Source organism: Centropristis striata, chromosome 3 (genome assembly GCF_030273125.1).
Source record: "Centropristis striata isolate RG_2023a ecotype Rhode Island chromosome 3, C.striata_1.0, whole genome shotgun sequence".
In the NCBI taxonomy this organism is placed as follows: domain Eukaryota; kingdom Metazoa; phylum Chordata; class Actinopteri; order Perciformes; family Serranidae; genus Centropristis; species Centropristis striata.
In genome coordinates, this window is record NC_081519.1 from 33677808 (window position 1) to 33692747 (window position 14940).

The following is a 14940-nucleotide window of genomic DNA, read 5'->3' on the forward strand; positions in this document are numbered from 1 at the left end:
GGGTGTATGTGTTTTTTTTTCTCCCCTGACCAGAAAAATAGATTATGGAATTAAATATGAGCACATTTGCAATAATTCAACATTTATACATGAGCGCACAAACAGCTTTCTGATGCGAATACATACGTCCATCTGGCAGAGAAATTGAAATGTTTAGCACACTTTCTGTAGTTTACAAGACGCCGGGCAGCGAGGCATGCTGGGAGCAGATCTGCTCTCCTGATGGAGCGAATATCAAACATGATGTGAATGATCAAATGATGCAGATTGAGTCTAAAGGGAAGAGTAGCTTGTTTCAGTAATGTTGGTCCCACAGACTCCTCTGATACTTGTGCAATAATATTAATAATCATAATTTCCTCCTCTGACCTTATTTAAACCCGATATGGAGAAGAGTATTAAAGTGGTAACTCTTCCCGTTGACACAAACTGAGCTCGCAGATTTAATAAAGGTGATAAAATACAGAAATTACAGCAAAGTAGTTTAATAATAAAGGAAATAAGGAACTATGTCATGTTATTTGGCAGTGCGCATATAAATATATTGACAGAAATGAATCCCAAGATAGTGAACGTACACACTGATGTTATTATGTGTGAGGACAGATAGTTTAGTTACTGTTTGACTTCATTTTATGGACGGGCGCTGTATTGAATACATCCTCAATATTTCAGTATCATTTTGTGTTAAAAGCCAGGCTGATGATGAGCCACGCCCTCCAGTTTAACATCATTCACTGTCCTTAGTTCAGTTCAGAAATGAAGGAAGATCCCGGAGGAGAAACAAGTACTAAATCATTAATCACAAGAAAAAAGAAATGCTGTAGAAAGGAAGCAGCAGCAGCACACATCTGTTCCAGCACTTTAAACACCACAAGGTGGGTCAGAATAACAGCAGTCAAACTTGCCCTTTGTTGTTTTGTAGCTCGTGTATATTCTAGGCATTACGGTAAGAGTGTGACTTCAAAATAAAAGTGACCTTACAGTGATTGTGAGGCAATTTCATACAGTCGGATAGTCTAACTAACTAACTAACTAACTAACTAACTAACTAACTAACTAACTAACTAACTAACTAACTAACTAAAATATAAATATATAAATAAGGCAAAATACATAAAAAAATCTAAATAAAAAATGCATAAAAATACATACAAATGTATAGACATTTAATAATGAGTAGAATAATGTTAATTAATTAATCATTAATAATCAAAATATACTGCCTGCAAACTGTATTTCAGACTAAAAAAAAATTAACTGTGTGAATAATTAGTCAAGCTTAAAAAAAGGGTTATATTTCCAAAGAGCAATCTGACTTTATAATGACAGGAAACTACCTCAGAGTTCATCTGATGTGGCATTTCAAAATTAAAGCCCTCCAAAATGTCTGAAACAAGCTTTGTTTCGTGGAAATTAGGGCTGGGATAGGCTGGAATGATATACGTTATTTATCCCGATATCTTTATCGTAAAGTGAGAGCAAATGTTCAGTCAAAGTCAAATATGACCTGTCACAAGTAGTTTTATTGAAACCGTTTATTTAACTGAACATAAATACTGTATATCAATTATTTCAATATTTTTTTTTTTTTTCAAATCAAAGCTCCATAAAGTGCACATTTAAATTAAAAAAAATCTTTAAAAAAGCAGCAGCTTGCCTGAAGCAAGGATCACAGTGCAGATTTGAACTATATCGATATATGCGATATGGTCTTATTCCATATCACATTTAAAAATATATTGATATATCTTTTATATCGATATATCGCCCAGCCCTACTGGAAATACAGATTGGTTTAACAGATCGATCACATGCATCAGAGGGTTAAATCGTTATTACAGTATTAACAGTTAAGTTACTTTAGAGAAAATATTAAAATATAGACATATATTAAGATTTATCAATTTTATGCATCCTATCACCCAAATATGATATATTTTTGGAAGGACAGTTTTGACTAATAATGAGATATAAAGTCAAATTAATGCATCATTTTATGAAACAGGTCAGCAGTTTATAGACAACTCTTACAAAACTAAGAAACATTAATGTTTCAGTTTAATTAAATAATGTTGAGCAGGTTTGTTTCAGCTGTCACAGACATATATAAATACAAACACAATATTAGGATTACATTAATTTACTTTTCTTCCTTTATGGGCAGGTTTCTGTTTGATGCTGTTTTTAACTGGCCATGAGAAGAATGAAGCAGGATGGTAATATGAAGAGGTTGTTGTGCAGTCAGAGGGAATCCACTCTGAGGACTGCTGCTGTGTTTGGACTCAGTCTGTGCTGTCTCAGCTAATCTCCAAGAGCCACACTGACTCTCACAGTTAAGCAAATTTAAGCCTTTTCATTCCACTTTTCTGACAGGCTGTTTGCTGCAACATCGTGCACTGAATAGTTATGAAAACAGCTCGTTCTTACATAAAGTTACATAGAGAAAATGAATTTAGTCTTGTTGTAAGAACATTTTTTTAATTCTATTCTTAAAGAAGATGATTTAAAGATCTTTAAATAAAATAAAATAAAGTGTCTGTAATGCATGTTTAATCATGTTTTACTAATTGATGAATTGTCCAGATACATGTAGAATATTTACGGCATTTCATAACTATCTACATGCAAATCCCTTCATAAAGCTTATTTATAAATCCAACTTTTCACCCTGAAGCTCAGGGATTGACGTGTGTGTGTATGTGTGTGTGTGTGTGTGTGTGTGTATGTGTTTGCCAGACAGACAGCTAGGTAGGTAGCAGTTGTCTGATTTGAGTAAATGGTGTGGAACGTTACAGCAGTGAGGCTGGCCAAATGACCTGTGGCCAAAACACACAGATGGTGTTCTGACACACACACACACACACACACACACACACACACACACACACACACACACACACACACACACACACACACACACACGTCTAGCACTTCAGTGGGATCTGCAGAGACAGCAGCCGTACACATTGAGTGCATTTAAATAACAAAACATACGGCAGAGAATGAAACAAATGGCATCAAATGAAGGTGAAGGAGAGTCTGACTCACCAAAGCTTTTCCTGTTTCACAGTTAAAGAGATTTATAAGCAAGATGAATGGTCCTAGCTTAGCATGTTCAAATGTATGTACTTGGCACTAAACACAAAGTCCAGCTGAGGCCGCTGGGAATGTCGTCAGATGTTCAGGTTTTTGGTCAGAAACTGAACAACAAGTTCTACAACACATATATCCTCATATATCGTTAGTTCCTACCCACCAAACTTCGACCCAGAGGAGCCACACAATGCAAGATACAATGCTTTTGTAAAGCACTTCAAAGTTTATTTATTCATTTATTATCCTTAACCCTCTGTCTGCACTCAGGGGGGCTGGAGCCGATCCCAGTTGACATTGGGCGAGAGACAGAAATACTCTCATTCACTTCTACGGGCAATTTAGAGTCACCAATTATACCAAAGCTGCATGTTTTTTGGACTGTTGGAGGAAGCCGGAGGACCCGGAGAGAAGCGCTTTAAAGTGACCACTTAAAACACAGCAGTTTGTTACATTTCAGAACCAAAACGACTTCCCTAAGGTTTGGGCTAGAAACTACATGGTTAAAAGATAGTTTAAATATATATATATATATATATATATATATATATATATATATATATATATATATATATATATATATATATAAATATGTACCAGGACCAGGAGTGAAATATTTACGTTGGTGACCTGAAAACATGACACACAGAATCGCAATTTCAATATACATGGTTTAATTTTGTTTTGTGTATGACTGAGGATCTCCTCGGACAGAGTCCTGTTTGTTTGACCCCACCAGCCTGCTTAAGTGATCTTTTTATGCTTTTAACTCTGTAACATCACTTCCCCCTCTGCTTCTGTAATGCACTATTTATAATGAGAGGCACCGCTAACTACAAACATAGATGTGGGCTTTAGGGGATAGCACCAAATAAAAAGATAAAAGTTCACCAAAGTTATTAATCCTGTCTGAAACACAAATGTCTGAGCTAAATTCCATGGCAATCCATCCAATAGTTGTCAAGGTATTTCACTCAAAACCAAAAATATCTACCTCTCTGTTGTGCCAGAGGAAAAGTCAGGAGATCACAGAATTCTTCCTTTCGGCACCACAGACAGCTGGACCGAACTTAATGCCAATGGGTCAAATAGTTGTTAATATTTTACCAGAGAACCATAATGTCCACCTCATTGTAAAGCTACAGGAGGATTGATCTTCTGGGGAACATGAACAACTCTTTGTGTCAGTCCGTCTGTTAGTTGTTGAGATATTTCAGTCTGGACCAAAGTGATGGAACCAACATTTCCATCTCTGAAGCGGTGCCACAACTGAGGATAAAAATAGATCAAACAAATCTGTGATTCTCTGACATTCTTACATTTACACCAGTTCACAATACACACAAACACGCACACACACACATCATCCAGAGTATCTACAGTCAGCTTAAGATGCAGATGTTCTCTCTTCCACTTTCTGCTTCTCATCCTCTTTCAACTGAGTTTCAATCAAATGTGCTTTGTTGGCAGGAAAGTTAAGAACAATGTAGCCAAAGCATCAACATCAAAGTGAAGCATCTTCCTTGCGACTGCTCTTTTTCTGTCTTTCTGCCTTTTCTTTATAAATCCCCTCTTATTTCTCTCTCTCTCTCTCTCCATTTCTCCACTGTTTATTTCCCACTAACTTCACCTCCCTGTCCTGAGGCATCAATGGAAATTTTTCATTTGGAGATACACAGTTGCATAATCCTGCAGCTACAGCATCGAGCAGCGGGTGATAATTTACAGTTGCCAGCAGCCCCCCAAAAATTCCTCTGAATGTGTCTCTCTGCATCGCCGTCAGTGTCAGAGCGTCGCTGCAGCTGCTGCAAAATTACTGTTCAGAGCGGAGAGGAAAATCAACATGACTGAGCTCATCAATATCTTTAAATATCAGTGTTTTTTTCAGTCTCTGCACACAGTGGGGGTTCTGAACGGCAGCCAGAATTAATTTTATTTCTCAGTGTTTTAATGTAACATGAGACACTGAAAGAGGGTTGATGTAAAAAACGCTATCACGGGGTAAAATATGGTTAAATAAAAAACACGACTGCTGTGTGGCGCTATCACTCTCTGGAAACAATCAATAAACAAAAAACGAACTTTCAACGCTACATATCTGAACCGACTGACTCAGAGTTAACTTGGGGTGCAACCGAAGATTATATTCTCAAGATGTTAACCTGAACATTACAGTAACCATGCAGGCTGCAAAACAAAACAATGAACCAAATATCTAACGTTTTATATTACCTTATATTTAAGTCTACTGCACAGTAAAGCACATGTAGCCTTGTTAAAAGGTGATTGCATTGTCTAAAAGAGGATAAAAAGCTGCAGACTTTTCCTGTTGCTCTGTGAGCGATTTCTTTCAATTTGCTTCAACGATAAATAAATGAAATCCACATTACTCCTATAACAATAACCATGAATAATCCAGTGACAGATGAGACAACAGTCTCTCTGTATAAACAAACATCACTATGAAGTGTAGTGGGAGCAAATCATCTGATGTCAAGATCATATCAGAGATGAGAAGCTTTGTTTTGAAACAAAATTTTGAACTGAGCCATGTTGGTTTTGAAAAAGCTGACTCTTCAGAATGAAACAGATCACTTTCTTAGACCTTTGCACATTTTAAGTGGGGTAATATAATCAAACCTGAGCCTTCTGCTACAGGACGACCTGAAGAAGTGACTTTTTTAGTAGCATATCTACTCTATAGACTCTGTTGCCACCAGCAGTGAAGCAATAAACAATCTGCAGAGCTCAGAGGTTTGTTACGACTTACAGTAATAAACTCTGGGGCTGCACAAGCTGACATAAACAAATCTAATTGCGATTATTTTGACTATTATGATTGACTGTATGATTGTTTTTGCAGCATTATTCTTATTCTCATTGAAAAATGTATTGAACTTACATTTTTCTGAATCTGAACCTAACTAAGATTTTAGCTTACAGTAAGTCTGTAGAATAGGAACTGCAGGCCGGGACACCTCTGCAGCACAACAGAACTTCATTCACAATAGTCCTATAAAGGTGTTTCCAATTACAGCCCAATACCCGGAATGAGGCGGGTCTCACTCGCCGAAGCGCCCCTAATTTGAATATGAGCCGTCCTGAAAGTCTTTTGACTGGACTTTTTTCGGCCCTGTAGAAGAGCAGGGCCATTTTTCTCCCCTGAAAAAAGCCTGGTTGCTGATTGGATAGAACGCTAAGCAGGATGTGACGTAGTACTCAACGGCACAACAAGACGCGCCATTTGTTAAAGGCGGCGAAGCATTGTTGCCAATTTAACGACTTTGTTGCTATATTTAGCAACTTTTAAGACCCTCCTAGCGACTATTTTTCAAAAAAAGCGACTCGTGACAAATCTTGCGACTCTTTATTTTATGATTGGAGACTTGTTCTTACTCTTCTTAACAAACCACAGGGGCCAGTGGCTCGTTAAGAAGAGAAAGAACAAGTCGAAGTGGCACAGTCCTCCTGCAGCAGTCTCTTCCAGCTGCAGTCACAGAGCTGGAGGGGATGTTAACCACTTAGCATCCAGTCTGCAAATTGCTAATAGGCTAACAGTTAGCTCTGTAGCAGTACAGTGTTTATGTGCTGCTGCTGCAGGAGGTGTTCACTTAGCGATCTCTGTTTGTTTACAACAAGCACCGGGCCAACACAGTTGCACTTTTAGCGATGCCTGTTAACTCACAATGTTTATGATCAGTGGAGACACTGTGCATAATCAGCCATGCTGGTTTGTTTAAGATCAGCGAAGGTGGCCACAGTTGCGTCTCCCGTGTTTAATCCGTCACGTATATGATCATGTGTCTTTAATCGAGACACGCTGAGTGAGCGGATATTTGAGAGGGCGTGGTCTGAGACTTTCCCAGCGGCCACTCTTTCCCCTAAAGGAAACACGGCTTTACAGTACAAACGAAAAGTTGCTCTAATGGCAGGAGGGAGGGATGATGGATGATCAAACAAACTCACGACTTTCTCACAGAACACTGACATTTGTGTCCTGTATGATAACATACGCTCTCTGTCGCCTAGAGGTTAGAGAATTGTTACATGGAGGACGTGTTGATCTCCTGCTACCAGTATGGGCATAATTGAGGCTAGGAAGAAACAACATAAAATGTTGTTTGGTTTTTGTGCAGCCCTAGACACAACATAGCCACCTGAAAGTGGACACAGAACCACATGAGTTAGTTTGGATTTGTCTTCTTTTGACATGCAATGAAAACTGTGACAATATCAAAGCAACACATTTAGTTCAGCTACATCCTCAAACAGCACAACTTGTCCCTGAACTCTTTGATATTTAAGCTAACCTTTAACTTACAACGTTCAGTGCAACCCAGGGCCGTTGAAGTGATTACATCCTGTTTAAAGCTGACAGGTTTTCACATTCAAATTCCCAAAAAAATCTCTCAGAAAAAGGAAGCTACATGTAGTCTGGCAGATGCTGGTTCAGTGAAAGAAACAACTTGAAGTCACGCACATAATTAATATAGCTTTATGGGGCTGGGAGTAATGTGGAAAATACTTTGAACATACATTGGAACAAAACATTGCCAGTAAACATAAATCTGTATCATAAATAATGTAATCCAGCAGCATTACGTCTGCACATTAGCCAATGCAGATGAGTTACATGTGAGTGTAATTCAGAGGAGGCAGGGCTGATAGAGAAAGCTTGGCGCCTTTGAAGAAGAACAATTAAGTTAATAACGATTGCAGCTTGAACACTGAGCTCTGCTGCAGCAACGGGACAGCCGAAACTCAAGGAGAAGGGCTGAGAAGACTCCAGTACAGTAAGGGGTAACCGGAGAGGACTGTGATCTCACGCGCTGGGTTTTATGTAACGCTGTAGAGTGGGCAGCTGTAATGCAGGAGGGCTGGGATGCCTTCAGTGTCTCGTGGGAGTGGCGTAATTTACATTAGCCCTATAAAGCTGTGGAGTGGAGTGGTGTGAAGGAAAAGGAGTAGAAGCTGGAAAGAGAGAGGAGGGTGAAAAGCCCGGCTTAATTAATTGTTGTGTTTGCCGTGCTGCAAATGAGCTTTTGCATTTCTTTCCCCCGAGAGAGAAACTGAAACTCAGTAGCAGAGACAGAAGCTGCACCTTAAGTTACTGATCTTCAGTTCCTGTTGTGGACGAGGCCTGCGCCAGTCCAGGAAGAAATATCTGGTCCTGCGTGCTGTTATTTGAAACTGAAGCTGAACTAAATTGTTCATCAATAATGTCAGACAGAAACACAAGACGGAAACATTCTGGTTATTTAAGTTTTAGTTACTGAGAAGCTGCCCAAATACATGAGTAATATTCTGTTTGATTCATGACATTAAAGCTTCTGTTGAGAGCACGAACAGGAGAAACAGAGAGAGAGACAGAGAGAGGATAAAGTGGGCAGAAGCAACAATGAGAGCTGGGATGTGTTCAGTATCTCGTGGGACAGCTCTAATCTGCATTAGACCTATATTACACGGCTGAGCTGCCGGTCGGATCGTCACGTCGTGCAGCGGAGGGTTTAACTGTATGTAGACAGTATGAGACAATAGAATAAGGTGGAAAGAGAGGAAGAGTGAAGAGAACGATGGAGAGACGAGTGGGTGGATGTAATGCAGGGATACGAGATGCATTCAGGGTCCCGTGGGACGGAGCTAATTTACATTAGGCCGAGCTGCGTTAGAGAGAGGAAGGGAGAGAGATAGAGAAGAGAGGAGGGGGGTGGAGAAACAAAAGGAAACAAAACAACAGACAAAGAAGAAATAACAGAGAAGAATAACAACCAGATGGATGGATGGATGGATGGATGGATGGATGGATGGATGGATGGACAGATACCTGTAGGAGATCTTTTTATCTCTCCATTTCTGTCCCGTTAGAGCGTAGCGTTTGTTCCTCTGCCGGCGGCTGGTGTGAGGATGATCTGGGACGCCACAGCGAGGTCTCTTCATCCACCTGGACACAACATTATAGCATTATATGGGGGTTGCAGATTATTTTTACATTACATGTACAATTTGATGGCAAATATAAAAAAAACAAAGATACAGCTTCTTAATATCTATTGTTTTATTAACAACTAATAATCAGTCTTTCTTCGTATAAACATTCCTTGTCATTTCTGTCTTAATATTTGACAGTAATATTAACATTTAACATATTTTTCTCTTTTGTTAGGCCTATTTATTCATTGCATTTGGGGCCTTTTGATTTTAAAGATATAAAATAAAAGACATACACTACCGCTCAAAAGTTTGGAAATGCCCCTTTTTTTTTTTTTTTTTTTAAGAAAAGCACTTAAAAAAAAAATTAAGTAACAGACATAGACATTGTCAATTGTAAATGTCTATTAAAGCTGAAAATGGCAGCTTCTGTCATGAAATATCTATTATATATTGCCATGTGTTCTCGTGGCACATTGTGTTACTCCACGTTTCTGAAAAAAAAAGAGTATCTAGAGGTAAAGTTGGAGATTGGTACAGGTTAAAATTATTATTTCTACCCTGGTCAATATCTTTACTATATTTTCGATTCATTTTGTTACTCATTTCATGAATAAAACAGTTTGTTTTAATAAAAAACAACACAGACATTTTCTGGGTGGCACCAAACGTTTGAGTGGTAAAGTTTATCGAAGTTTCAGTTTCAGTTTCAGTTTTCACCCCCACATTGAAAAACGGTGATCTAGAATAAAATGTTATTTTGTTTTCGGGAACATTAACGAAAATAGTTTAAATCTGTGGGTGAAAATAACTGCAATCCTCTGAATGCAGCAAAATGCAAAAGTCATACATCCTTTCCTACATGTTGCTTTCTGTTCTCACCTGAAGTAATGACAGTAATATTTATTGGATAAAATAACTTTCAGGGCAAATCTAACCAGCTTTAGTTACCTAGTAAAACTGAGTTGTTGTTTTTATTAAAAATGTTTCCAGCTGAAACAAAACAATAGTGGTCCCAAATTGGAGCCCTGCGGTACCCCACATGTGCTGCAAGGTGAAGCTAGTTGATCCCTATGTTACTGTATTCTTAATAAAAATGGTATTTTATTCATTCTGATGTAACTGTAGATGCTTTAGTGTGTGTGTGTGTGTGTGTGTGTGTGTGTGTGTGAACTGTGGCATTGACTTTTAAACTGTATGATTCACTATAGAAGAGGATTTGAAGATGAGTAATAAGTGAGTTTTACAACGTTATTTTTTACAAATGTCTGTCTGCAGTGTAAACTTTATGACCATGATTAAAGCCACAAAACAATAAAGTTGTACAGTTGTTGCTTGAGTTTTAACCTATAGATTTTGTCCTTTCTCCATGCACCTTGTTGTGCAGAAATCTCCACTCCGCTGGACAGAAAATATCCCCAAACCAAGAAGTTTCAGTCATTTATTTAGAGTAAACTCTGTATGAGGTAAAGGTGGCTCACCAGTTTTCCTACAGCAGATTTCAGAAACTATTCATGAGGGAAACTATAAATAGCAGCTACAACAACATCAACAACAACAGGTCTCTGGCTGACAGACAGAGTGACAGCAGTTTTAGAGATAAGTTAAAAATCCCTGTTTGGACGAGCAATAACACAAGCTGGAGTGGAGCGAGGTCAGCCAGGAATCTGCTGCACGCCAAGGCTAAAATGTCAGGCCAATTAGAGTCCATTTATAATCAGTTATAATTCATCTGTATGGCCTTTAATCGTAACTGCAGTCTCAGAAGGTTTCATTATAACCATGAAATAATGTCGAGTCGCCCCCACACAAACCAGATTTGTTTGTACTAACCAGCTTGTAGATTGAATCAGAGGTATCAGAGTTACACTTCAAGCAGCAATGATCAATTTTGGAAGAGGTCGCAGAGAAATTTTCACACCACTCTGCAGCTTTATGGACACTTTTTGGTTTTCAGTCTCACACAGAATCATTTTCAGCAGCAGCTGTTAAACATATAGTAAACTTTGTGTCCTTCACAGACGAAGTGACTGGCTGGTAAACACAGTGGAGCATTTAGCAGCTGAACAGACAGATATTTCCTTCAGGAGTCGGTGGAGATCAAACAGGCCTATAGAAGGAATATTGGACTTTTTTCAAGCGGACAAAAATGCAACTGTGTGTCTGCTGGATAAACTGTCTGCTAACAGGTTTGCTGTATCAACCTATGAGGTGATTATGTCAGTGATCACATCTTGTAAGTGGACAAAAACGAGATCTTGTAAAAGTTTAAAGCCTGTGCAAACTACAGCAGTTCACACATACTGAAGCAAAGTGTGATTTACAAAAAACTGACAAGAATTCAGTTGGAAGAATACTGTCCGTTTCTTTATCACTCCTAAAATGAAGACATATCTCTCCTCATCAGACAGCATGTGTTGGAGGGCTTGTGGAGATGGGGAGGCGAGTCACTACCACATTTTTTTGGAGCTGCTCAAAGTCACATCAGTTTGGGATCGTATTTGGAAAAGTATGTAGCAGATTTTTGGACAGAATATCCCATTTACATGTACAGCTTTATGTTTGGGGGACGAAAAACAGGAAACGGCAGATAATAAAATAGTGACTGTAGCAATAAAGAGCAATCACTCGTACATGGTTAGAAACCGACCCACCCACTGTAGACAACTGGCTAGGAATTGTCAAAGAGATTCATGAGTTAGAGAGACTGACTGAAAAAAGATTTATATATTGCCAAATGGGCAAAATGGACAACATACTGGAAGGAATAAAGGACGTGGCTGGTGGTTTTACCTCCTCATTTTACCTTTTTTTTAATTAATTTATTTTTTTTATAAAAAAAAGCCACTCTGTTTATATGTAAGATAATCTCTCTTGATCTTTAGACAACCTTCTCTGTGCTGTTCTTGTTTACTAGCATATGTTTTTTTTCTGTAAAATTATTATCGTGTCATTTCTCACAATCACAAGTCTGCAACAATGTGCAACAATGTTACTGAAATTCTCTGATGATGTGTTTGGGTCTAAAACAGGTTAGAAAAGTTTCATCTGTTCGTTCGTTCGTACTGTGCAAACACAAACACAACTCACTCTATAGTCGTCTCATCCAGTATTCCCGTCACAGGGATGCCGTAGAAGCGCTGCATGGCGGCTACGGCCGACTGCATGGCTTTCTCCTGCCGCAAATCTGACGTGCGGACGTCGTGAGGCAGCAGGTAGCCGTAGTTCTTCAGCCACGTCTGACAGAGAGGAGAGGGAAAAAAACAAACAGGAGAAAACGTTAGTTCTGATCCAAACAATGCAGACACTTAAGTTTAACAACTTCAAAAATGGCCAGAAACATTTACAAAACTTCTGTTAATTACTGGTTAACTTAAGCTTTAATTTACACTGACAGCAACCTAATTACTGAAACTGAATTATAAGTTCAACAAAATAAACATTTTGGATTTCGACGACCAGTGGATGATGAAAATTCTGCAGCATTATTGTCTGCAGCCATGAAGAAGAAATATCTCTTCAGATATTAAATTTGTCATTTTCCATTAATGACTAAAAGCCCATTGAACGTATGGATGACTAATCAGCCGAGAGGGGAATGCAATATTGAGTGTGTTGTTTTCTGCCTCCCCAAACCTCATTTGTCGGCCATCTTTGTCCCATTTGTGTGCTGAGTCATGGACGCTGTCCAACATGCTCAACCCTCGCAACAGCAGCGGCAACAGAGCAGCAGCAGCACTCCTCCTCAGAGTCACACCTCTCACAGATTTTCACTTTCACTGTGATTTAGACTCTCCGAATGATGTAATTATCTCTGATGTCCATCCATAAAAAGTCCATCAATCCACTTGGAAATAACAGAAACAAAGACATGCCTTATATCTGCAGAACTGATTGCAGTGCTCCCTCTCATGAACAGAAATCAAACAGGAGCTTCTAATAGGCGATTCAGCTTTCTTTAAATAGAAATGTAAACAATTATAGCTTTAAAAACGCCCCTCATGTAACCCATGGTTCTGTGGCAACTATATAGACTTGAAACCAGTAAATTTTGGCATTCTTTAAATATTGGTGAAATTAAATTGATTCTAAAAGACAAAGAAATTGGTTCCCTTGGTCAGTGTGACTGCTCCACATAAGTTGGCTACTGATGCTCACTTAGTGTTGTTCTGATGGCTGTATTTATATTTAATGTCTGTGATAACTGTGTTTAATGTTGTAACCTGTCTCTTTTTTAAGGTGCCTTTCTTGGCCAGGTCTCTCTTAAAAAATATTTTTTTAATCTCAGTGAGGCTTTTACCTGGTTCAATAAAGGATATATATATATGGAAGCAAGATCAAATTTGCACAAAAAAAGATCATAGTTTCATTGCTATACTTTGCAATAAAATAAATGTGATTACTTTATAAAGAGTCACTTATTAGAACACATTTTTACTATAAAATATCAGGTCTTTGGGTTTTTATTGCCTAGACTTTGTGTATCCTTCTTTCCTTAATGTATAAATCTGTACTCTTGTTTCTTTACTCAGCTGCTTCAATTTTAGCCATTTCTGTGGTAGTTTGTCAGAGATATGAACACAGTTGAGATTTATTGGGATTTTTGTATCCAAACTCTCAAAAGCCCTTCTTTTCTTTTGTTAACATTTATTCAGTAATGGTCTGGTAACATTAATGTATACCTAAAGGTAAATTGAGAAAAATGGTTCAACTCAATAAAGGTAAAGCCTGATCCTGCAGTAAACACATCCAACAATCCGAATAATCCATACTGGTTTTTAAGAAAGCCATTGTGAACAGAAAATTTAAGTTGCTTCCAAACTTTTGGCCTGTAGTGTACATTAAGCACAGACACAGTGGTCCATCAATAGCAACCTGAAATATAAAGTTTTCAGATGCAGAATTTTACAGTGAAGTGGTGTTTTTTGTGTTCTCCTCTGATGTGGCGAAGCAGAATTGGAGAAAGGAGGAACAAAGGGAGGGGTGACAAACTGAGAGAGGATACAAACTGAGAGAGGCTGTGCAGGAGAGAGATTTATAGAATATGTCAGAGAGAAACTGAGAGAAAGAGATGAAAGCAGGAGAAAACAGCTTTCCCTACAGAAAACCTCAAAGAAAACTTGATTCACACTGATCCAGAAATCGATAGCGAATCCACAAGTTTCCTCGGATGATTCTTATTATGTCGTATTTTTCACTTTGCAGCGCGCCTGTCTCTTTAATATGACATAACACAATCTCACAACCCTCCTGAGAGAAAGAGAGAGGGGGAGAGGGAGAAGAAGGAGGGAGGTAAATGAGGAGGAGGGAAGGAAGAAAGAGAGAAAATAGAAAGCTGGGAGTTGAAAGGGAGGAAGATGAGAGAAGGGAGAGATAACGAGGACGAGGTTGAGCCCTGCTCTACAGTAGGTCATTAATATTTCAGAGTGTGTGCCAGCCTCTCGCAGCCCGTCCCCACCAGCCACCAGCACTCAGTGTCTGCCTAACCGCCATGACGGACGCAGGGAGGGTACCGCCGCCAAGAGACGCTCTGTCGCTCACCCCGGGGACAGAAACACTGTCTGATCACAGCAACACACTCACAACCTCACACACACTTCCCATGTGAGGAAATAAATATATCACTTGAGAAAAGTAAAAAAAAAAAAGAAACATTGTGATAAAAACACAATAGTTCTGGTCTTTCATTATTTGCCACGTTTGAAGTGTTTTAAAATACTCCACAACAGAAACATGGTGTCCACTTTATTTCCCAGCACGGCTCAGTAAGGAAGCAGGTTTCTGTCTGTGTTTTGTTTCGTGTTGTATCACTGAAAATTATTTTAAAAAATCATTAAAAAACAGTAAAAATTACAGCAGCAGACGTTAGCATCCAATAACAGTAATCAACTTATTCAACAGATAAATTCCTTAAAA

General features: G+C 38.6%; 1 protein-coding gene across 1 annotated transcript in view; it reads right to left on the reverse strand.

Annotated features, from left to right (window-relative positions):
• Positions 1–14940, reverse strand: part of mmp24 (matrix metallopeptidase 24) — a 77700-nt gene that overhangs the window by 32965 nt on the left and 29795 nt on the right. Inside the window, exons 2-3 of the mRNA XM_059329460.1 lie at positions 12115–12263; positions 8921–9037 (exon numbers count right to left, since the gene is read on the reverse strand). Of these exons, the coding sequence (XP_059185443.1) occupies positions 8921–9037; positions 12115–12263 (266 nt within the window). The remainder of the gene's footprint in view (positions 1–8920; positions 9038–12114; positions 12264–14940) is intronic.